The 25,604-nt window shown below is 45.0% G+C and overlaps 1 protein-coding gene across 11 annotated transcripts in view; it reads left to right on the forward strand.

Annotated features, from left to right (window-relative positions):
• LOC145357509 (hepatocyte nuclear factor 1-beta-like) overlaps positions 1–25,604 on the forward strand; it is a 111,132-nt gene that overhangs the window by 61,514 nt on the left and 24,014 nt on the right. For 4 of the 11 annotated variants that reach the window (XM_080210910.1, XM_080210913.1, XM_080210912.1 and 1 more), the window contains exons 5-7: positions 16,282–16,401; positions 18,041–18,204; positions 25,359–25,500. In XM_080210910.1, coding sequence (XP_080067036.1) covers positions 16,282–16,401; positions 18,041–18,204; positions 25,359–25,500 — 426 coding nt within the window. The remainder of the gene's footprint in view (positions 1–16,281; positions 16,402–18,040; positions 18,205–25,358; positions 25,501–25,604) is intronic. The other 7 variants (XM_080210915.1, XM_080210917.1, XM_080210920.1 and 4 more) reach the window with 3 other exon arrangements.

Here is a 25,604-nt window from a genome sequence, read left to right on the forward strand (position 1 = left end):
GCTAATGCAGACTCTGCAGAGTTTGGGCTATGGGTCTCCAGTCGTTAAACTTTATTTTGTAATTAAACAGGTTAATTACTGATACAGACATCAAAACAGGCCTGATGTTATCTAACTTTTGAGCCCAAGTGCATTCCTTAAGTTCACCCTTTTCCCTCTCAAATAATAAAACAGTCATGAATTAATTGGGAGCTGTGTAGATCCCAGACCCGCTGTAGTCAAATTACACATTAGCGGGCTGCACATTGGCACAGTGGTTGCCACTGTTGTCTCACAGTGCCAGGGACCCGGGTTCGATTCTTGGCTTGAGTCACTGTCTTTGTGGAGTTTGCACATTCTCCCTGTGTCTGTGTGGGTTTCCTCCCGTTTCCTCCCACTGTTCAAAAGATACGCAGATTAGGTGCATTGGCCATACTAAATTCTCCCGCAGTGTACCCGAACAGGTGCTGGAATGTGGTGACTGGGGGATTTTCACAGAAACTTCATTGCAGTGTTAATGCAAGCCTACTTGTGACACTAATAAATAAACTTTAACTTTTACAGTCAGGTGTTGAACTTCTTTGCTGAATTCTTTACCCCTCAGTTTTATAGCTGGTGTTTGTTGTAAGTTAATGCAATAAACAGCAAGGAAGAAGCATAATGTGTACAGGTGCTGTGTACCTGAAATGTTACACCTGAAATTTCCTTCATGCTGCTCAAGATGAAGACTCTAGTGCTCCATATTTCCACACTGTGTGAACAAGCTCCAACTCTTTCATCCGTTCAACCATGAGGAATTGAGCAAGAACTTACATACTTCAGACTGACTCGGATGGAGCAAGTCACTCATTGTCCAAAGCTGCCTTCTGACTTTAAAGTTAAAAGTTTATTTATCAGTGTCACAAATAGGCTTACGTTATCACTGCAATGACGTTACTGTGAAAATCCCCTAGCCGCCACACTCCGGCACCCGTTCGGGTACACTGAGAGAGAATTTAGCATGGCCAATGCGCCTAACCAGCACATCTTTTAGACGGTGGGAGGAAACCCACGCTGGCACGGGGAGAATGTGCATACTCTGCACAGATGCTTCATGGTGCACATAATTGTGCCACACACCTTGTGACAGGAGGGGTCAACAAGAGAAGGTGTTTTGCTCAATTCATTAACTTTACTGCAGTGCTATATTGTGAGGGGGAGAGCAGGAAACTTAACACTGGTGATAAAGAGTTGTGTATAGATTCTAGGTCTCCATGCCATGTAATTTATACCAGATTTCATTTTACATTGCTTTACCTATCACCACAAATCCTTATTAATATTTATCTACTTCAGAAGACTTTTTTTGCATCTTTCTACTAAGGGTAGCTTTAATTTCAAGCCTATCACACCTGTCCTACACTAAATATAGGGTGATCTTGCGTCTGTTTCTGGTCACCTGTTCTAACATTCCTCTCTACATTTTTGTTGTAGATGACCTTGTATTATATCCAGTAACTGGTAACCATTTCTCAACTTCAGAAACATATGGCAGATTGCCATCCCATTGAAATTAAAAAGAAAAAGATAATCTGGACCAATATTTTCATTCCCTAGTTTGTACTAGTCTTCTATTTTAAGGTATGCAATACCAGTTCAGACCAGAATTCTCTTTTCCCGTTTTTGCTGTTTTATTTGTTCTGGGATGACAGCTGGGCAGATTCAGTAATGGGCAGGTCATAAAATGGGGGGGGAGGTGGGGGGGTGTGTGCAGTTCTACACAGAGGGCTTATACTGGGAGGTTTCTACAATTGGCCACACTTGGAATACTGTGTGCAGTTCTGGTCACCCTATTATAGAAAGGATATTATTAAACTGGAAAGGGTGCAAAAAAGGATTTACTAGGATGTTACCGGGACTTGATGGTTTGAGTTGTAAGGAGAGGCTGGATAGACTGGGACTTTTTTCCTTGGAGTGTAGGAGGCTTAGGGCTGATCTTATAGAGGTCTCTATAATAATGAAGGACATAAATAAGGTAGATAGGAAACATCTTTTCCCAAAGGCAGAGCAGTCTAAAACTGGAGGGTATAGATTTAAGGTGAGAGGGAAGAGATAGAAAAGGGTCCAAAGGGACAATTCTTTCACTCAGAGAGTGGTGAGTGTCAGGAACAAGCTGCAAGAGGCAGTAGTAGAGGCAGATACAATTTTGTCTTTTAAAAAGCATTTAGACAGTCACATGGGTAAGAGGGATGAGCCAAACGATGGCAATTGGGACTAGTTTAGTGGTAAAAACTGGGTGACATGGATAAGGTGGGCTGAAGGGCCTGTTTCCATGTTGTAAATCTCTATGGAGGGCTTATAATGGGTGGGTTATTCAGTTGGAAGTTTTATAATGGGAGGATTCTGCAGTTGGAGGGCTTTATAATAGGAACGTTCGTTAATTGGAAGGTTTATAATGAGAGGGTTTTATCATTGGAGGGTTTATAATGGGAGGGTTCTATAATGGGAGGGTTCATTAATTGGGGACTTCAAGACCCAGTCCGAAAAGAAACCTCTCTAAAATCCTGCCAGAACTATTTGTTTTTCATTCAGTTTTCTATTAGCCTTATTTTCATCCTTTCCTAAGAGTTTTGCAATTTATTGCACTTGAGAAGTGTGGCATTGTTCTGATGATGCTTTGTCATTCTTAATGTTGAATTTATATTACACTTTGGCAGCAGTTACATTCAACTGAAGAAGGGTCATGAACTTTCTTGAGCAAATATGAAAATGTAATGTCAACTCTGTACAGATCTTTATGTCTGAAGCTTGTGTGAACTCATGTGAGACATTGACCGGAGTTCTCCGATGTCACACAGCCCCGCCAGTGCTGCCAGCGAGAATGGAGAATTTGGCATTCAGCCAAATTCCCATTCATTGCAGCGGGACTGGAAAATCCCAGCCATGGGTGGGGGCGATGAATTCCGGCCATTCTTCAATCACCATTGGGCTTCTCTGCTGTAACTGTAACGGTACTATAAAATATCTAATTAGGGTTAGCACAGGAATCTATACTGTTACAGTTAACAATATAACACGCTCATAAACAGTGAATGCACATCAGTGGAATTAGCTGCTATTAAAAGAGAGACTTTCCTTTACATAGCACCTTCCACAACCTCAAGACACCCAAACGTACTCCAGAGCCAATGAAGCTCCTTTGAAGGGCAGACGTAAATGTAACATGGGAAGTTCTGCAATCAATTTACGCATAGCAAACTCCCAAAACAATGATGTGATAAGTTGAAACTTTACTAGTTCACAAGTAGACTTACATTAACATTGCAATGAAGTTACTGTGAAAATCCCCTAGTCGCCATGCTCCGGTGCCTGTTTGGGGTACACTGAGGGAGAATTTAGCACAGCCAATGCACCGAACCGGCACACTTTTTGGACTGTGGGAGGAAACCTGAGCACCCGAGGGAAACCCATGCAGACACGGGGAGAACATACAGACTGTACTGTCCAAATGTTCAGATGACTGCTTTAATGATGTTAGCTGAGGGATAAATATTGATCATAGACACCAGGAGGTACACAACTGTCTTCTTCAAAATAGCACCATGAGATCTTTAACACTTGCCTGAGCAGGAAAATAGAAGCTCTATTTAACATCACATCCGAAAGACATCACTTCCAACTAGGGCTGGAGTTTCTGGTCCCACCCACTCCGAGACTGGAAATCCTTAGCCAAGGTCAACAAACCGTTAGGTGGCCCTTCAAATTTTCCATCTTGAAGGATTCTCGAAGTGGGAATCTGGGGTGGCAAGGTGGCACAGTAGTTAGCACTGCTGCCTCACAGTGCCAGGGACCCGGGTTCAATTCCAACCTTGGGGTGACTGTCTGTGTGTAGTTTGCACATTCTCCCCATGTCTGCGTGGGTTCCCTCCGGGTGCTCCAGTTTCCTCCCATGCTTCAAAGATGTGTGTGTTAGGTTGATTGGCCATGTTAGATTGCCCCTTAGTGTCAGGGGCACTAGCAGGATAAATATGTGCGGTTACGGAGATAGGGCCTGGGTGGGACTGTTGTCAGAGCAGGTTGGATGGGCCAAATGGCCTCATTCTGCACTGTAGGGATTCGATGATTGCTCTGTGGGTGGGGTTGGAAAATCTACCCCTCAATGTCAGCTTGGATTTGTGTTCGATTATCTGTCGTGGGAAATAAATCCATAATCATTGACTGGAAGGCAAGAATGCTACCAGTGAGCCAGAGAATCTGATCATGTCTAACTCAGGTTGTACCACAGAAATTGCCATGAGGTTTGGTGAATGACATAAAACAAAAATCAATGAGGGCATTCGAGATGAGAGATTGCTCATGAGAGGAAGGAGGGCGTGGGGAGAAGTTGATACAAGAGTGTATTATTGCTAGGCAGTGGGATTAGCAGGACAGAAAAAAAACACTCATTGAAGAAGAGTGAATTGAATATGCAAAGTATGAACTCAAGCAGAGGTAGACTCAATTGCCTTCTGAACTCATGGTTAAAGTCAACCTTTGTCTCATGAATTTATACCTCCTGGTGCCTGGCATGTTTCCAAGTCAACACAACTCATTTTAACAAATGATATTCAATAACAGGGCAGTACTACAAAAGGAAGTGAAAGGTTGTGTGGCAGGTTGGCGAGTTTTTGTAAGTGGCGAAGGTTTGAGGTTCAACCAAATTTACGGGTGAACTGGAATCTGTTTTGGCAGTCAGGGGCTTTGGCTTTATAGACAATAGCAACAGAATTAGAAGAGGGAGGCGATGGCTTAGTGGTATTATTGCTGGACTATTAATCCAGAAACTCAGCTGATGTTCTGGGGACCTGGGTTTGAATCCCACTACAGCAGATGGTGGAATTTGAATTCAATTTTAAAAAATCTGTAATTAAGAATCTACTGATGGCCATGAAATCATTGTCAGAAAAACCCATCTGGTTCATGAATGTCCTATAGGGAAGGAAATTTGCCATCCTTACCATGTCTGGCCTATATGTGAGTCTAGGTCCACATCAATGATTCTTATGTGCCCTCTGAACAAGGGCAATTAGGGATGGGCAATATGTGCTGGTGTAGCCAGCAATGTCTACACCCAAGGACTATATAAAACTTCAAAATTAAAGAATTAATTGGCTGTGAAACACTTTCAGATGCTCTAAATGATAATAGAATATTACTAATATCATTAAGATACACGGGTGAAGGACTTTGTTTAAATAAGCACTTCATAGAATCCCTGCAGTGCAGAAGGAGGCCATTCGGCCCATCGAGTCTGCAGCCAGCATAATCCCACCCAGTCCCTATCCCTGTAGCCTCACAAATCCTGCTAGACCCCCTGACACTAGGGGGCAATTTTAGCACCTAACCTGCACATCCTTGGACTGTGGGAGGAAATCGGAGCAGAGACGAGGACCTTGGCACTCTGAGGCAGCAGTGCAAACCACTGTGTCACTGTGCTCCCTTGAGACACATACAAATAGTGGATAGCTCTCAACTGCTCTCCAAGGGCAACAGGTATGGACAATAAATGCTGGCCAGCCAGCGAAGTCCATATCCCACAAATGAATAATAAGAGACTTCATAAACTTACTTCAAGGAGCCACCTAGTGGTCAGAGTGTACAGCTACACTGTGACAGTTGACATAGCAATTCATAATGGCAATTTGCCTGGAAGTATTGACCAAGTGCCACCAGACATCCAGAATGCAAGGACTGCAGATGGGAGATGCATATCCTACATTAGATTTTTGATAATAATCAATGTTGGTGATCATTTAGAAATGAGAAAGTGGTTGGGAGATTTTTATCGGCAGACTATTTTGAGAAACATCTTCTATTCCCAGGGTTTCTGGCCTCCTTTCTTGTAGCGACTGTTGACATACAACAAAGATTCCTAGTCTGTTTTTCTGTCAGGTTCTATATGATGGAGTGTTGTTTCTGCAGCACAGAATAATGTTCATGAGGAGCAAACAAAACAATGTTCACGTCTATATTTAGAGATTCTGCTGTAAGTTTATGCAGAAGGATAATAAAAGAATAACAAAATCTCAAGAGATTCACAAAGACTTTTCTCCTTTGCTGGATCATTATCTTCCTGGAAATCTGCATTGACAGAGATTCCTCGCTATTTGAACGGTGTTGACCAGACCCCAGTGACCTACCGACCTACTTGGACCCTGCAGAAGGCCACCATTAACTGCTTACACACATCCAAAGACAGGGTTTACAACATTGGCTTTATTGGGCAGCACAGTGGCACTGCTGCCTCACAGTGCCGAGGACCTGGGTTCGATTTTCCAGCTAGGCTCACTGTTTGTGTGGAGTTTGCCCATTCTCCCCATGTCTGTGTGGGTTTCCTCTGGATGCTCTGGTTTTCTCCCACAGTCCGAAAGACATGCTGGTTAGGTGCATTGTCCGTGCTAAATTCTCAGTGTACCTGAACATGCACCGGAGTGTGGGACTTGGGCATTTTCACAGTAATTCATTGCAGTGTTAATGTAAGCCTACTTGTGATGCTAATAAATAAATAAATAAAATGAGAGTTATGATATGCAACCTGAAAGTGGGGAAAAGAAAAGAGATTTCATAAACTTACTTCAAAGAGCCACCTAGTGGTCCGAGTGCATAACTACAATGTGACAGTTGACATAGCAATTCACAATGGCAATTTGTATGAATGTATTGAGCAAACATTACAGATGTCAAGTCTGCAAGGAATGCAGATGGGAAGTGTATAATCTCTTAGTGTCCTCTTTGTTGCATTTATTTATATTTTGCTGACTTTTGGGAAAGCTAAATGGAAATCAAATTTCTTAAAATGAAACTATTTGGAATGATCATTTAGCTCTTGTATCACCATTGGCTTTCCTGGGTTTGAAGTTGCTCTCCCTGTTTTCTGCACTGGTCTCATTACCCACCTGAACTTGAACTATGCACCTTTGTCCACATCTTTAGCCATGATCGTCCAGGACCATTGTTCCAAGGAGACAAATTGGAAAAGTAGTACTGAGTTTTAAAGGATTGCGTATTCATCACAAGTTTAAAACAAAACATGATGATATAGGTGATGAAAATGCTTATGTATTAAAGTTTGATTCTAAATAACAAGGGGTTGGTCAGCCTGTCTCAGCAGTCAAGAATGGTGGCATGGTGGCACGGTGGTTAGTACTACTGCCTCACAGTGCCAGGGTGACTGCCCATATGGAGTTTGCACATTCTCCCCGTGCCTTCCTGGGTGCTCCGGTTTCCTCCCACAGTCCGAAAGACGTGCTGGTTGGGTGCATTGGCCGTGTTAAATTTTCCCTCAGTGTACCCAAACGGGCGTTGGAGTGCAGGGATCTTCACAGTAACTTCATCGCAGTGTTAATGTAAGCCTGCTTGTAACACGAATAACTAAACTTAGATGTTTTTTTTCTCAGAGGGTTGTGAACTCTGGAACTCTCATCCACAGAGATATGGAGGCAGAGCCATTGAACACTCTAAAGGCTGAATTGAGTTAATTGTTGATGGACAAGGGAAATGATGGGTATAGGAGATAGGAAGGGTAGTGGAGTTTGAGGCTACAATCAGATCAGCCATGACCTTATTAAATAGCAGAAGAGATTTGAGGGGCTGAATGGCCTTCTTCTGCACTTGATTGAAATGTTTGCATGTATGTTGATTGATATGTAGTTTAAATTATGATGGTCTGAGTGTGGTGGGTGTGCTTTACCTGAAAGACATTTTTGCATGAACATGGTGTTGTGAGTTGGAGGCTACAATTCTTTCTGATAATAGGGACATGATGGAGAAAGTGTTCCAAGAAGTAAATGTGACACTTCTAATAAAAGTACTCCAAACAGAAGACTTCCAATATATTGTGTGAAGGGCTAGCTTGCTATTGTTCATGGTGAGTTGTAAAATGGGAAATATTCCTGCAGGGCTAATCTCATAGCTGGGAGATTGCAATGGCACCCGATCTGTGGGATCTGCGCTGGGCTTCCCACCCTGATAGCGTCTCCCAGAGCTGGATTTTTGGTGGCGACAGCTCTGTGCTGGAGATCAGTGGGGAGCCGCATGTTTGATTCAAAGGAGAAGTTAAGTACAATTTAAATAGAATTAATGGGCCCAGAACTGAAGTTGCTGGACCCGCTTACATCCGCCCCTTCCCCCCACCCCACGCACCTCTCCCCACTCCCCTCCTCTCATGCCACCCCCACCATTTTTGGGGAGCTGGTTGCCTGACCCTGCTGGAGTGAAGGGGGGGGGACAATTGGGGTCCATCAGAGGGTCAGACGCTGGGAGGGCCACCTGGGCATTAGCACCTTAGCAGTGGCAGCCTGCACCCCTGGCTGTGCTGTGGCGTGTTCCTCCACGGTGGGCATGGTGAGGCATTCAAATCTCTGTTAACTTCGGCAGGACTGGAAGATACTGCTGGCAGGGGAGGCTGGAAAATCCCAGTCATTGTTGCGGTTGAAATGGTAAAATTGAATGGGAAATGGTGATATCATGATTTGCGATGGTAAAGCTCAGTTTGAAAAACAAGTTACCAGAGGGAAGTAAAGTTTGCATATATGAAAAGTGAAACCTGTCTTCATAGAGATTTCCCTAGAGTGCTGACTGAGGCCATTCAGCCCATCGATCACAATCCCACTCAGGGCCTATTCCCATAGCCCCACTTCCTATTACACAGATTTAAGGTGCAGGGAGGCAAGTACAGAAGTGATGTTAGGGGTAAGTTTTTCACTCAGAGGGTGGTGAGTGAATGGAATCGGCTGCCGTCAGTGGTGGTGGAGGCGAACTCGCTGGGGTCTTTTAAAAGACTTCTGGATGAGTATATGGGATTTAATGGGATTGGGGGTTATAGATAGGTCTATGGATTGGTAGGTGTTGATGCGATCGGCGCAACTCGTGGGCCGAAGGGCCTGTTTGTGCTGTAGTGTTCTATGTTCTATGTTCTATTTACCCTGCTAATCCTACTGATACTAAGGCGCAATTCAGCATGGCCAATCCATCCAACCTGCACATCTTTGGACTGTGGGAGGAAACTGGACCACCCAGAGGAACCCAAGCAGACACGGGGAGAATGTGCAAACTGCATACGGGTAGTGACCCAAGGCTGGAATGGAACCCAGGTTCCTGGTGCTATGAGGCAGCAGTGCTAATCATTGTGCCACCGTGCTGCCCATATCTTCATTTCACATATATTCTAGTTATCCTGATATTATTTTATGGCAAAGCATGACACTGCCTTTAAATGTTAGTGTGAAAGATGGATTTGATCTGACTTCTGTTTTTGCAGTGTTTTATGACAGCTTTCTCCCAGGATGTTTTTGTAAGTAAGTTTTAGCTTACTGTCTTCAGCTCTTAAAGACCTTGTTGATTTCAGCTTTTCTGGTCAACGAAGAGCAGCAAGTAATCTGAAGAAGACTAGGTCAAAATAACGTGAAAGCATTGTCATCATATTGGAGAGCAGAAACTGACCAGTGCATCATGTCCATTGATTTCAGCACACCCGTACTCTTGCTGTCACGGAGAAGGAATGATATCAGCTTCAGTCACTAGGTTTGAGTGAGGTAATGGTGGGAGTGCCTCAATTAGCATCAACTTCCCTTGATTAGCAAAGGGAGAGAACCACACAAAATTTCCTTTCTTGATCATAGTTTCCGGGGACTCCAGATGGTAAGTGCCGACGGATGTTAGGTGAGGCTACGGTCAGGATCACAGTGCAGACCAGAATGGTCACTCCAGAAGGCACAGGACGGTACCAATGCCGATGGAACTGACCCTTGGCATTAGTCAATGTCGTCAGAAATAGGTTTTTTTATTCATTCATGCGATCTGGGCCAACATTTATTGTCCATCCCTAGTTGCCCTTGAATTGAGTGTCTCACTCGGCCACTTCAGAGCGCAGTTGAGAGTTGCTGTGGCTCTGGAACCACATGTAGGTCAGACCAGGTAAGGATGGCAGATTTCCTTCCCTCATGGACATTAATGAACCAGATGAGTTTCTCTGACAATCTGCAATGGTTTCATGGTCATCAGTAAATTCTTAATTCCAGATATATTTTGTTGAATTCAAATTGTACCATCTGCCATGGTGGGATTCGAATATGGATTCCTTGAATATTAGCTGAGTTTCTGGATTAATAGTCCAGTGATAGTATTATTAGACCATCGCCTCCCTGAGGCAGATGGAGAGGCAAAAGAGGTACAAAGGACTTACAGGACATTACGGTGGCATAGTGGTTAGCACTGCTGCCTCACGGCGCCAGGGACCTAGGTTCGATTCTGGGCTTGGGTGACTGTCTGTCCATGTGGAGTTTTCACATTCTCCCCATGTCTGCGTGGGTTTCCACTGCGTGCTCTGGTTTCCTCCCACACGCCAAAGATGTACGTTAGATGGATTGGTCAGGTTAAATTGTCCATTAGTGTGTCCCAAGATGTGTAGATTAGGCGGATAAATGTGTGGGATTGTAGGAAAGGGGCAGGAAAAGAGTGGGCCTGGGTGAGATGCTTTTTCAGAGAGTCACTGCAGATTGGCGTCCCCCCGCGCTATTGGGATTCTATGACTTCACAAGCATTCATCTAAGATATTATGAATGGCCAATGTAAGAATAGATTTCCCTCTTTTTGACAGTTTTACAGGAGATTGGGCTGTAAAATAAAGACCTTTTATTAGACTCTGGACCATTGTTTGACCACTGGGCAACAGGACAAGTTAAGTATTTTACTGGCTTGCTGATGTTTATAAGGCAAACCATTGCAGCGTTGACTTGGATTAAGGGTGAAGAAACAGAGCACACCACTGAGTTTACAGGGAAAATTAATGAACCTTTATGGAAGCTTTGTGAAAAAAAAACTTTTAGTCATTAACAGAAAGTCATAGAAATGCAATTGAGAACTGTTACTTCACCACGCCTGTAATCAGATATCTCCATTTTGATATCCAGTTTATGCTGATCTGAGCAACTAATCCTTATTTAAGAAAATCAATGATCAATCAGTGGTGATTGCATTAAAATGATTCACAGACGTAGAGGTAAGACTACACTGTAGTCCTGAGAAAGAGATGACCACTTGCTGAGGTGGTGGGACTTTGTGTGTAAGCGTACAGTTGCATATCAAGGGCAATTATTGCCTGCTGGCATTGCCTTATTGCCTTTGGAAATCAGTCAGGACTTTTCCTGAACTTTTGTTGAAGTTAGAATCCATAGAACCCCTACAGTGCAGAAAGAGGCCATTCGGCCCATCAAGTTTTCTCCGTCTCTCCAAAAGAGCATTGAACCCCGTACATTTACCATGGCTAATCCTCCTAACCTACACAAAGGGGCAATTCAGCATGGCTAATCCACCTAACCTTATTATCTTTGGACTGCGGGAGGAAACCAGAGGAAACCCACATGGACAAGGGGAGAACGTGCAAACTCCACACATCGGTAACCCGAGGTCAGAATCCAACCTGAGCCCCTGGCGCCGTGAGGCAGCAGTGCTAACCACTATACCACTCTAGTGCCCTGGTTTGTCCTTCTCCACTGTTTTGCCTTGTCAGGAGTAAATGATAGTGGTGAGGGAGTTGTATACTATCTAAAGACCAAAGGGAAAATCAGTTTGACTAACAAGCTTTTCTATCCCAAATCTTTATAGGTTTGCATTTTAATTTAGTAATAATATTCAGTCTTTCTTGAAGAAATGAATATCATTATTTCCCTCCCGTTTTGCTGGAATTTTATCACCCCATCCAGCATGGGAATAGGAGCGAGCAAGGGCCGTACGATGGGAAGGTCCATTGACCTCGGTTTCGGGACGAGTCAAGCCATAAAATCCTGACCGCTGATATTGACCGAAAAAGAAGGGAGCTTGTTAGAGATCGACAGCATGGTTTTGTGAAGGGGAGCTCATGTCTCATTTCTTTGAGGAAGTGACTGGAAAAGTTGACCAGGGCAGGGCAGTGATTGTTGTATACATGGACTTTAATAAAGCCTTCGATAAGGTACAGAAGCTGAAGTCATATGGAATCCGAGGTGAGCTGGTAAGATGGATACAAAACTGGCTTGGGCATAGAAAGCAGAGTGTCGCAGTGGAAGGATACTTTTCTAACTGGAAGTCTGTGACAAGCGGTGCTCCACAAGGATCAGTGCTGGGGCCTCTGTTGTTTGTAATATATATAAATGATTTGCAGGAAAATGTAGATGGTCTGATTAGTAGCTTTGCAGATGGTACAAAAATTGGGGAGTAGCAGATAGTGAGGAGGATTGTCAGAGGATACAGCAGGATATGTCTTGGCTGGAGACCTGGGCCAAAAGATGGCAGATGGAATGAACCCAGAAAAATGTGAGATGATGCAATTTGGAAGGTCTACTGCAGAAGGAAAGTACACAGTAAATGGTAGATCCTTAGAAATATTAGCATATAGAGGAATCTAGGCGTGCAGATCCATAGTTCCCTGCAGATGGCAACTGAGGTGGACAAGGTGGTCAAGAAGGCATTGGCATGCTGGCCTTCAACGGTTGGGGTGTTGAGTATAGGAATTGGAAAATCATGCTGCAGCTGTATAAGACTTTGGTTAGGCTGCATTTGAAGTATTGTGTACAATTCTGATTGCCACACAGGATGTTGATGTAGTAAAAAGGGTGCAGAAAGATTTACCAGGATGTTGCCTGGTTTGGAGGATATGGACTATGAAGAAAGGTTGAACAAACTTGGATTGTTTTCATTGGAGGATGAGGAGGGGACCTGATAGAAGTTTACAAGATGATGACAGACTTGGAAAAAGTGAATAGTCAGAGTCTTTTTCCCAGGGTCAAAGGGTTAATTACTTGGGGGCATAGGTTGAAAGTGAGAGGGGGAAAGTTTAAGAGATGTAAGGGGCAAGTTTTTCACACAGAGGGTGGTGAATGCCTGGAATGCACTGCCAGGGAGATGGTGGAAGCAAATTGTATGACAGCATTCTAGAGACATCTGGATAGATACATGAATAGACAGGGAATAGAGGGATATGGATCACACAGAGGCAAGAAAATATTAGATTAGAGAGGCATCTGTGTCAGCACAGACTTGATGGGTCGAAGGGCCTGTTCCTGTGCGGTGCTGTTCTTTGTGGAGAGAGGGTGGTGGGGCATTTGTTCTTCAGTCCTTGCCTACTGCCCATTGAACCAGCCACTATTTGTTTACCAAGAGAGTCCCAGTGAGGGTTATCCTGCCAATATTTCCTTCACGCTGGTTAACACTCTATGCAGTGTCCCTCTGCAATGAGATCAGGCAGGAAATGGCCAGGTTGTGAACCCATGTCTGAATATCTCATTCCATGGCTACTCCATTTGAAGGAAAGTTCATTGCCTGCTGATGCCTAATCCCAAACTGTTTCCTTGGCAGGTTTGTTTTTGTTTGTGGTGGTGTTTACAATTGCCACACATTCTCAGGGGTAGGGTGAGGGGGTGAGTTCAAAGTCAACCTCAGCTGGAACAGGAATCGAACTTGCGCCATTGGTATTATTCTGAACCACATCCTGGCCCACCAGCACACTGAGCTAATGAAGGCACTCCGTGACGTTGCAAGTTGCTTAAACAATCTGGCCTATTAATTAAATCTCCATAACATAGGGGAGGCGATGGCCTAGTGCTATTATCACTAGATTGTTAATCTAGAAACTCAGCTAATGTTTGGGGACCCAGATTCGAATCACGCCACTGAATTTGAATTCAATAAAAAATATCTGGGATTAAGAATCTGCAGATGACCATGAACCCATTGTTGGAAAAAAATCCATTTGTCCATTAATATCTTTTAGTGAAGGAAATCTGCCATTCCTACCTGGTCTGGCCTACATGTGACTCCAGAGCCACAGCAGCAATGTGGTTGACTCTTAACTGCCCTCGGGCAACTAGGGATGGGCAATAAATGCTGGCCAGCCAGCGGCACCCGAATGAATCTCAAAAAATGAGTAAAGGTAAATTCTATAACAATATTCGAGAGGCATCTGGATAGATACATGAATAGACAGGGAATAGAGGTGGTTAGGATCGGCTAATGCAGAGAGAACTGCTTAGCTCCTGGCGCATTTTTCCTCTGAGCCACGTAGGGAGCCAGAGGTCTCAGAAATATTTAGAGAGGTGACAAGATTGCTGGTGTCCATGACAGGATCATTGCTGTGTTTTCTGAGCAGCCTACAACAGGAGCTGCCGAAAAAACAAACAAACGTCACAATGTCAGAAAAATGAAGGAAGTTGGCAATTGTGAAAAATGGTGACAAGAGTTACCCTGGAATATTCGATAATGCCATCACCTTGGCATTGCACAATGTTTGTCCGGGACGTGAGTTAAACAGTTGTGTTGGCAGCTCTCCAGCTATGATCAGGGTTTTGTTTTCAATGCCACTGAAAGGCTGCTTTCAAGGGGCGATGATCGAGTGATGACCAAACAGATTTATCAATCATAAGTCACACAAGTTACCTTAATTGAGCTCATTTTTCATAGCGCAAATGACCTGCAACTAAAAATGTTCTCCTTTTCAGCTGTCCTATTCCTGTACTCCGGAATGTTTGGTCTCACTTCTCCCGGCTTGTCACCTCCCTCCCTGCATTTAAAATGATCTTTCTGCCTAAGCCTTTCCCCGCCTATGCTAACTCTCTGCATTGTTTCATATCCCTTTATTAGAATAAGAGGTGGCGGGTATAGGTTGAGAGGCAGTAGTTTTAATACTGAGGTGAGGAGGAACGACACTCTGCAGAGGCTGGTGGATTTGTGGAACTCGCTGCCACATTGCGTGGTGGAGTCTGAATCATAGAAACATAGAATCCCTACAGTGCAGAAGGAGGCCATTCAGTCCATCAATCCTGCACTGACAACATTCCCATCCAGGCCCTATTCCCGTAACCCCACATATTTACCTTAGCTAGTCCCCCTAGCATGGCCAATCCACCTAACCCACACATCTTTCGAATGTGGGAGGGAACCGGTGCACCCAGAGGAAACCCACACAGACACGGGGAGAATGCGCGAACTCCGATCAGACAGTGACCCGAGACTGGAATTGAACCTGGGTCCCTGGCACTGTGACACAGCAGCATTAACCATTGTGCCAACATGCCGCCTGTGTTGCCATTTGAAAGGCTGTTTCCAAGGGACAATGATCGAGTGACAAAAATCATAAATCATGCAAGTTACCATTAATGAGCTCATTTTTCATAGTTCAAATGATTAAATCATTAAAGTCATTGATTTCAAGAAGGAGATGGATATATTTCTGATTTAACAATAAAGGATAAAGGGATATAGGGAACAGATGGGGAGGTGGATTTGAGACTAGGGAGATATCAGCTGTGATCCGATTGAATGGTGGAGCAGGCTCGAAGGGCTGAATTTGCCTCCTTCTGCTCTTAATTCTTATATTCCTCCTATTCAATATCCACCGTTTTTGCTCTTTCGCCATGTCCCGTAGCTGTTGATATTTGCAAAATGTGGAGCGACTCTGTCTCTAATTCAGTAACTTTTAAATTCAAACTCAACATATAATCTAGGCTGATGTTTCAGTGCAGCGCTGAGGGGATGTTGGAGGCGCTGTTTTTTATTTGATATAAAACTGAGAACCCATCTGCCTTCTTTTACGCGAAGGTAAAATGTGCGTTTGTCACTTTTGCAGATCAGGGGAGCTCACTCCTGCTCTGGCCAATAATTATCCGTCAACCAAAACCTCAGAATGATTGGCTGGGCACTTACCTCATTGCTGTTTGTGGGAAGTCGCTATGTAAACATTGGTTGTCACGTTTGTCTGTTAAGCACGCACACAACAGCACTACAAAAATGTTTAATTGGCTACGAAACACCTTAAGTTGCCCCCAAGATGTTGAATGTTCTGTATAAATACACATTCCTTCTTTGTTCATTTATGGGACATGGGCGTCGCTGGCTGGCCAGGATTTATTGCCCACGCCAGATGCCCGAGGGCAGTTAAGAGTCAACCACATTGCTGTGGCTCTGGAGTCACATGGAGGCCAGACCTGGTCAGGATGGCAGATTTCCTTCCCTAAAGGGCATTAGCGAACCAGATGGGTTTTTCCGACAATGGTTTCATGTAGATTCTTAATTCTAGGTTTTTTTGTTGAATTCAAATTCCACTGGCGGGATTCGAACCCAGGCCCCCAGAGCATTAGCTGAGTTTCTGGATTAATAAAAATCTAGCGATGATGCCACTAGGCCAACACCTCCCCAGCTGGGTTTCACTACAGAAATGCAATTTGTTGTTGTCTGTCCATGTTTTTTTTTGTTAAATTTCATCCTATTTATTTTCATTTTATCTTTCTTTCTCCCCATTTTCTCCCCTCATAGGCCACTCGCTGCCCGGCATCTTCCTTCATGAAGGAAGTCAAGGTTCTCTTGGCTATGAACATCTCCACAACCATCAGTGCCCCAACATGGCCAGCTGGCAGGAGGTGCTGCTCAGTCAGGGTGAGCCGGGCAGTAGTGCTTTTATTTCCTCAGGGTGTTGACGCCTCACTGACAAAACCCGCCCCACCCAGGCAAACCTTGGGCAGCCTGGAGAGTCAGCCTCAGTAATCTCCACACTGCGAGAGACTCAATCCCCCACCACCCCCCACTTCCTCCCCCTCTAAAAGCAAGGTTGGACTGTAAGAAAAACACCATACTTTGCGGTTCTAAACAGCAGTTCTGGTGTTTGATGCTAACTTTATCTCTTGTTCACCCCGTAGGGCGGCACGGTGGCACAGTGGTTAGCACTGCTGCCTCACGGCGCCAGGGACCTGGGTTCGATTCCCGGCTCGGGTCACTGTCTGTGCGGAGTCTGCACGTTGTCTGCGTGGGCTTCCTCTGGGTGTGAAAGGTGTGCTGGTTAGGTTCACTGGCCGTGCTAAGTTCTCCCTCAGTGTACCCGAACAGGCCACAGAGTGTAGCGGCTAAGGAGTTTTCACAGTAACTTCATTGTAGTGTTAATGCAAGTGCACTTGCGACACCAATAAATAAACTTATTTGTGAGTGCAAGGTTTAAAGTGATTGTTACACTAAGATTGGAGTACTGTGCTCACATGAACCTTCCTGCTCACAAGCATTTTCTATGCATAAGATCTGCCATGACACTCGATTGTATGTGCTACCATCTTATTCAATGACTTATAGTTAAATGTATCTAACCCCTGAGTTATACAGATTCTGTTAACCTGTTAAGAAGTGCCCTCTCCTGTTCCTTAGGGACGTCAGTCCAATCAGTCAAAAACTTAGAGACAAGTATTAGGGGCATATATGGGGTAATGTAGAAGTTTCACCAAAACAGAGCACTTGTATACCTCCTCTTCCTTGTCTTGTTGTTCTGGTCTTCCTATCAAGGTATTAACTTGCAGGGTTATCTGGGACTGAGTGGGAAAAATCCCAGCTTGTAGTGACAGGTCTGTCCCCCCCGTGCGCAGTTAGGAGGCCAGTTGATCAATCATCGACACTAAGGTGGAGATTTGCCAATCTGTTGGGTGCATGTGTCAAGTTGCCTTCCGTGTGACTGACTGCCACCGCAGATCACCGTCCAGATAAGTATCCTGATTGGAATTAATGGGCGGGAGGGTTGAGCACGTTCGAAAGAACATCGGAGCTTTGTCACGAGTTACATGAGTCAGGGTTGCATCTAGATTTTATCGCATGATGCAGCTTAAAAAAGCCCATTATTATTGAGAGAAGAAAATCGACAGGGGCTGAAATTCTGAACTGTATTTGTTTTTTGCTTTTTTCCTGTGTTATGAAGTTGAATGTCCCCTTTGACATGTGTCACAGTTTGATGTTCTTATCACGTCTAGTTATGTGCCCAGCACTGCAGATCTTCGCATCCTAATGATTAGTGGGAACGCGGGGCAGAGCGCTGACTGACATACTTAAACATACCAGAGACCTCTTACCTTTGCCCCCACCATCGTGTCAGCATTTATTTACTTCGTGCGTTCGGGGTTTTTTTTCTCTCTCTCTGTGTGTGTTTGTGTGTTTGCTCTCGGTTAGGCCTTGTCACTTCAGAGGCTAAAATAGAATTCAAGCCATCGTGACGTGTCGGATTGCTTTAAATCCACTCTGTTTTGTTGTTGTTCCGGCGCAGCAGGTGTGCGATACGGCCAGCAAGGGACCAGCGAAGTCTCCTCTTCCACGGCAATCAGCCACCATGGTAACAGCGCCATGGTAACGAGCCAAACAGTCCTACAGCAAGTCTCGCCGGCCAACCTGGACCCGAGCCACAGTCTGCTGTCACCTGATGGCAAGATGGTGAGTACACCTGCACCATTGTAACTGCAGCGCTGATAAGATAAGGTGAGGTGAGGGGGGGGGATGGTGGTGGGGGGTTAGTGCTGAGAAGGCAAAACAAACAAGTCTCTTTCTAATGGCGGACTGCCTCAGATAAAACAATGAAAGCTTTGTCGGATAGCAAGATTTGGATTCCAAAATAAGTTGGGTTTGAAAGGCAGTGTTCTAACCCTTAGCCTGCGCAGCACTAAAAGTGCAGGTTCTGTGTTCAACCAATAAAGCTGACAAAGAAACCCTTTCTGATGTATCGATTCCAAGTTGTGTTCTGGGCGTGACGCTGTTCGTTATCACTGACATTGATAATAAGCTCATTTGTTTCATTTTGTTTTCACTCAGTTTCTTTGACATCCCACTAGCTTCACTGAAGTGTTAATGTAAGCTTACTTGTGACATTAATAGATAAACTTAAAACTGTCCGGTATTGCCCTACTTAACATTTTCACAGAAACTTCATTGCAGTGTTAATGCAAGTCTTTGATCCAGGGTTGTCTGGACTCGAAACGTCAGCTCTATTCTCTCCTTACAGGATGCTGCCAGACCTGCTGAGATTTTCCAGCATTTTCTCTTTTGGTTAATGTAAGCCTACTTGTGACGAATAAATAAATACATTTCCAAAGACAATTCATTCGATGTGAATATAAGAACATAAGAACATAAGAAATAGGAGCAGGAGTAGGCCATCTAGCCCTTCGAGCCTGCCCCACCATTCAATAAGATCATGGCTGATCTGTTGTGGCTCAGTTCCACTTTCCCGCCCTCTCCCCATAACCTTTAATCCCCTCTCTTATCAAGAACCCATCAACCCGCTTCTTAAAAATATTTAGTGAGGCAGCCTCCACCACTTCAACGGGCAGAGAATTCCAGAGATTCACCACCCTTTGAGTGAAGAAGTTCCTCCTCAACTCCGTTCTAAACCGCCCCCCCTTTATCTTGAGGCTGTGCCCCCTAGTCCTACTGTCTTTTTTGAGTGGGAAGAGTCTCTCCACCTCTATCCTATCCATCCCATTCATCATCTTATACGTCTCAATGAGATCTCCCCTCATTCTTCTAAACTCTAACGAGTACAAGCCTAGTTTATTCAGCCTCTCCTCATAGCTCAATCCCCTCAACTCCGGTATCAGCCTAGTAAACCTGGGAGTAGACCATTAAGACTTGTCACACCCAGGACACTCCAGGACATTCTCTCTTCCACCTTCCTCCACCGGGAAAAAGCCTGAGATAACATAGCAACCAACTCGAGCAGCTTCTTCCCTGCTGTCATCAGACTTTTTAACTGACCTACCTCGCACTAAGTTGATCTTTCTCTACACCCTAGCTATGACTGTAACACTACATTCTGCACTCTCTCATTTCCATCTCCCCTGTGTACTCTATGAATGGTATGCTTTGTATTGTGTGCAAGAAATAATACTTCTCACTGAGCCCCAATACATGTGACAATAATAAATCAAATCAAAATCAAAATCATAGCCAATCTTGAATTTCAACGCCACTTCCCTGCCTGCTCCCCATCTTCCTTGATCCCCAGAGAGACCTACCTGCCCAAGCCTTAAATATATCCCAACATTGCATCCACATTGGTCTGGGGTGGAGCATTCCAAAGATTAACAACCCTCTGAGTGAAGTAATTTCTCTTCATCTCAGTCCCAAGTGATCGGCCCCCTATCCCGAGACCGCGCCCCCGCACCCCCCTCACTCCCCCACCCCCGTGTTTCCCCGACCAGCAGAACCAACCTCTCAGCGCCTACCCTATCGAGCCCCTCCTGAATCTTGTACCTTTTGAGGCGATTCTGCCTCATTCTTCTAAACTCCTGAGAGAACAGACCCCAGTTTGCTCAACCTCTCATCATAGGCTAAGCCCCTCATCCCAGTTCACTAATTTAGTGAACCTTCACAGCACTGCCTCCAATGCCACAATGGGCAAAATTTTCCCCAAAACATCACTAAGTGTCATATCGGGCGAGAAAACTGGTGCGATTCACCTCGGCACATCAGCACGAACCTGATCATGATCTTCCGGAACTTAGTCTTTTTTCGGGCAGGGAATGTTTTGCGCAGCTCCAGAGAGTGGAGGGAGAGGGATCTGAACACACCGGCAAGTCCAGCTTCACAGAGATCAGGGCACTGCTTTTAAACGGCACCTCCATCTCAAAGTGACATTGAAGACCCCCCCTCCACAGACATCAGGATGCCCCCTCATTAACGGCATGTTCCTCCCACCCAAACATCACTCACCAGCCTGAGCTACACCCACCCCCCCCCCACCCAAACATAACACACCCGCCTGATCTACACCCACCACCCCCACCCCAAACATAGCTCACCCACCTGATCTACACCCACACCCCCACCCAAACGTCACTCACCAGCCTGATTTACACCCACCCAAACATAGCTCACCCACCTGATCTACACCCACCCCCCTCCACCCCGAACATAGCTCACCAGCCTGATCTACACCCACCACCCCTACCCCAAACATAGCTCACCGCCTGATCTACACCCACCGCCCCCCCCGAACATAACACACCCGCCTGATCTACACTGATATCCCCCACCCCGAACATAACACACCCGCCTGATCTACACTGATACCCCCCACCCCGAACATAACTCACCAGCCTGATCTACACCCACCCCCCCACCAAAACATAGCTCACCTGCCTGATCTACACCCACCCACACCCCCCTCACTTGGACATAGCTCACCAGCCTGACTGCCAACCCCATACCCTACCCCGCAACACCGAAGATCGCTTGCTGGCCTGATCTTCCAACACATTCCCAAACCTAAATCGCTGACATTGTTGGAATCGGGGCCTCTCAGTAGGTTGATGTTTTTGGGCTCCGCGGGAAGGCCGGAAGATCCTTCCTCTTGACTGGGCACTTGTCTCAGCCCTGCCAATAGAAGTGCCTCATCCACCAAACAGCTTGGCATGTTGGAATACTTCCCATCAAAGCTCATGTGAATCCCAAGCAAAACACTGAGCTTAGATGTACAGTGGCATCCATGCCATTCTCCTGGGAAGAACAACAGACCATTTTGGGATGTGGTACGTTAGGAAGAAGTGAGACTTGCTCACTGATTGGACAATGCCACTTAGACAGCTGGGATCAATAGGAACATTTCCAGCATAGAGAAAAGGGCAAGAAAGAAAGAGATTTTCATCTCAAAATGCCCTCAGAAAACCCATTTGTTGATGGAGATTGATCATAGCCCTCACAATATAAAACATAAACCGCCAAATTAATCTATAGTTCCCATTTAAAATGGGTAGATAGGTATACAGGGAGACATTGGACTAGCAATCCAGAGACCCAAGGTAATGCTCGGGGGACCCAGGTTCGAATCCCACCATGGCAGGTGGTGAAAATCTGGGATTAAGTATCTACTGATGATCATTGTTGATTCTTGTAAAAACCAATCTGGCTCACTATTGTCCTTTAGGGAGGGAAATCTGCCGTCCTTACCCGGTCTGGCCTATATGTGACTCCAGATCCATAGTAATGCGGTTGACTCTCCAAGGGTAAGCAGGGATGGGCAATTAATGCATCCAGCGACACCCATGTCCCTGAAGCTGAATGAATAGGAGAAAAATAGAACAAATTAAATTCAGTAAAGGGTGAATAGAAAGGCAAGGGAATGGGACTTTGTGGATAGTTCTGTCAGAGAGCTAGCACAGGCACTAAGGGCCGAATGTCTTCCTTCCTTTTTAGAATCATAGAATCCCTACAGTGCAGAAGGAGGCCATTTGGCCCATCAAGCCTGCACTAGCAATAATTCCACCTGGGCCCTAGTCCTGTAACCCCATGTATTTACCCTTCTAAATTATAAAATGATATGATTCTATGAGTGTGTAAAGAGATAAGACGTGTCAATGGGTGAAATATTCTAATCCCACCAGCAACAGAATGATCTTGAAAATTCGGAATGTGGCCCAAAGTCAGTTTCCTATCGGGGTGAAAACAGATTGAAATTGTTCCCTCCGCGTTCCAGACATTACAACAAAATTCCTTTCAGGGTCGCACAGCAGTTAACACTGCTGCCTCACAGCACCAGGGACCCAGGTTCGATTCCCGGCTTGGGTCACTGTCTGTGTGGCATTTGCACATTCTCCCTGTGTCTGCGTGGGTTTCCGCCAGGTGCTCCTGTTCCTCCCACAGTCCAAAGATGTGCGGGTTAGGTAGATTGGCTATGCTAAATTGTCCCTTAGTGTCAGGGAGACTAGCTAGAGTAAATGCATGGGGTTGTGTGGATAGGGCTAGGTGGGATTGTGGTCGGTGCAGACTCAATGGGCTGAATGGCCTCCTTCTGCACTGTAGGGATTCTATGATTCTATGTTCTATGATAATCAGCCTTAGAATCTTGTTTCTAGGCCTTATTACAATTCTATCCTTACATCTGTAGAGTGCAAATAATTCTTCAACAAAGGTTTTCCGTTGATGGCCATTAATTTTGATTAGATTGAAGCTGACAACCATTTACCATTTAATGACATTTTACACTAATTATTATTGGTGTGTAACTGCTCTTAGGGCTTTCCTGTGTAGAGTAGATGATGAGAATTAATTAGTGCAGGGAATTACTCACTGGAGGAATCATAGAGGAGACTCATGGAGTTGAAGAGTCACTAAGGAGACCATAGAAAGAGACTATTCGGCCCATTATGTTCATGCCAGCTCTTTATAGAGCATTCTGGTCAGTCCCATTTCTTGGCTCTGTCCCCATGGCCCCCATGGCTTTATTTCCCTTCCACGCCCATCCAATTTCCTTTTGAAATCGTTCAACATTTTCACTTTCGCCATCCTCTAATAGACAGTGAGCTCCAGGACATTCCCACTCACTGCCTAAAAAGATTCTTCCTCCTGTTTCCACCACCCTCCACCATCACCCCATCCCTCCAAACCCAACCGTACCTCCTCCCCAGAACATTAAACCTGTGTTCCACAGTCTTTGTACCATCAGCTAATGGCAAAAGCTGTTCTTAATCTATTTTATCCAAACTTGTCACAATCTTGTCAGCCTGTGTTGTATCTCCCCTCAATCTCCTTTTAATCCAAGGGGAAACTACCCCTCCTTTTCCAGCCTAACCTTAGAGCTAAACTCCTCATCAGTGGAACTATTTTGGCAAAGCTCCTCTGCAGCCTTTCAGGGACCCTCACTGATAACCGGAACTGGATGCTGTACAATGGTTATGGCCTAACCGGGGCTTTATAAAGGTTCGGGATAACTTTCATGCTTTTGCACTCAATCAATCAATATGAAGCCTAAGATCCCATCTGCTTTTCCACTCCCTCTCTCAATATAACCTGTCACTTTCAAAAATCAGAACCCTCAGGTCCCACTGTCCTTTTAGCTTTTTCAGAACAGTGTCATTGGCTGAGATTTTCAAACCTCCCACCCTAACCCCCGTGGGAGGGCTGGATCCTGCTGGTGGTAGGTGTTGGATCCCACTGGTGTGAGTGTCCGGATCCTGCTCGTGGGGGTGTCCCTACGCTGCTGGTGGGAGATCCTGGATCCTTCCCATCCATTGGGCCTGCATTGTGTCACCCTGTCCCTTTCGCCAAAATGCATCATTTCGTACTTCTCTGTATTAAATTCCAGCAACTACTTCCCTGTCCATTTTGCTAGTCTAATATCTAATCTATCTGTCTCCTGCTGTAGTTGATTGCTGACAGCCTCACTGCTTGCCACGCCTCCAGTTTGGTGTCCATCATCAGCAAATTTTGAAATTCTATTCAATATTCTGATATTTGACTCAAAAGCAATGATCCTGTCACTGACCTTTGGAGAATCTTGCTGTCTACATTCTTCTGTCCTAAAAGAAACAACAGTGTACAACAACCCATTGTTTTTGTCCTGTTTCTTGCGCAAGCCAACATGTGTCCTCCCAAAGAGCTTGTTAACAAGCCCATCATGAGGAACTTTGTCAAATGCTTTCTTAAAATCCAGTCAGACAACATCCATTGCCTTTCCTTCATCTGTTTCCCTTCATCAAAGAATTCAATTGGATTAGCCAAAACATAATCTGTCTTTTACAAATCCATGTTGAAATGTTTGGAGTTGCTTGTGCTTCAGGTATATATTTTTTTAAATTAGAGTCACAAGTAGGCTTACATTAACACTGCAATGAAGTTACTGTGAAAATCTCCTAGTCACCACACTCTGGTGCCTGTTTGGGGATGCTGAGGGAGAATTTAGTGTGGTCAACGCACCCTAACCAGCATGTCTTTCAGACTGTGGGAGGAAACCGGAGAACCCAGAGGAAACCTATGCAGACAACATGCAGGCTCTGCACAATCAGTGACCTAAGCTGGGAATTGAACCCGGGTCCCTGGCACTGTGAGGTAGCAGTGCTAAGCATTATGCAATCATGCCACCTAGTTCTCCCGAAGCCGGGGTCTTCTGTTAGGAGGGTAAGAATTGAGAAGTACAGGAAAAGAGCATTGATCCGAATATCCCATCTGGTCGGTCCCACTCACTTTATAATTGTAATCCTATCTGTATTTGTTTTGTAGCATTGATAGGGATAATGACACTGGATTGGTGTGGGGCCAACGCTTGTTCATGACTCTCAGGAGCTGCTGCAGGTTATGAATCCCTGCAATGGTGGTAGCCACCCATTGTGTCTGCACACTTTGCAAAAAAAAAATCACTATTGTGTCGGGGGATAAAATCCAGAGCTTTCCCTTTGTGTCCATAAAAAACAGGAATTGTGTGAGGGTAAGTTTAGGGAAGGCGTGCGGGGAAAGTTTTTCACACAGAGGGGTGGTGAGTACCTGGTTCGTTCTGCCCATGGAGGTGGTGGAAACAGGCATGTTAGCAACATTCAAGGCGTATCCTGGTAGATAAATGAACGGAGGCAAACAGAGGGTAGAAACCATGTATTGATGCAGAGTTGGTGGGCCAAAGGGCCTGTTCCTGTGCTGTATTGTTCTTTATTCAATAATACATTCAAATACTTCCCGACTGTTTATAGATGTGATGACTCATTCAATGATGCACATACATCCACTGCGGTGGAAAGGTGCCAGTACGCGGGTAACCTTTGGGCTCAGGTTGGTGCATTCCGACTGTATTTAAGCTGTTTTTTGCCTCTCCTCTCTCTGTTTAGATCACTGCCACAGGTGGGCCTCTGCCTCCAGTCAGCACCTTGACAAATATCCACAGCCTGTCACAGCCTCCACATCACAACCATCAACAAACGCAGAACCTCATCATCAACCCCCTCTCCGGAGTCATGGCGATCGCACAAAGTATGGCCTCTTTCCAAAATGGCACACTATATATGTATATATATATGGGTGACATTCAGTCAGCTGCTTCTTTTGCTTTGTAGTGAAGAGGTGCACAGTGTTCT

The sequence above is a fragment of the Carcharhinus amblyrhynchos genome, chromosome 23, assembly GCF_965287045.1.
Source record: "Carcharhinus amblyrhynchos chromosome 23, sCarAmb.v2.hapA, whole genome shotgun sequence".
NCBI classification, from domain to species: Eukaryota; Metazoa; Chordata; class Chondrichthyes; order Carcharhiniformes; family Carcharhinidae; genus Carcharhinus; species Carcharhinus amblyrhynchos.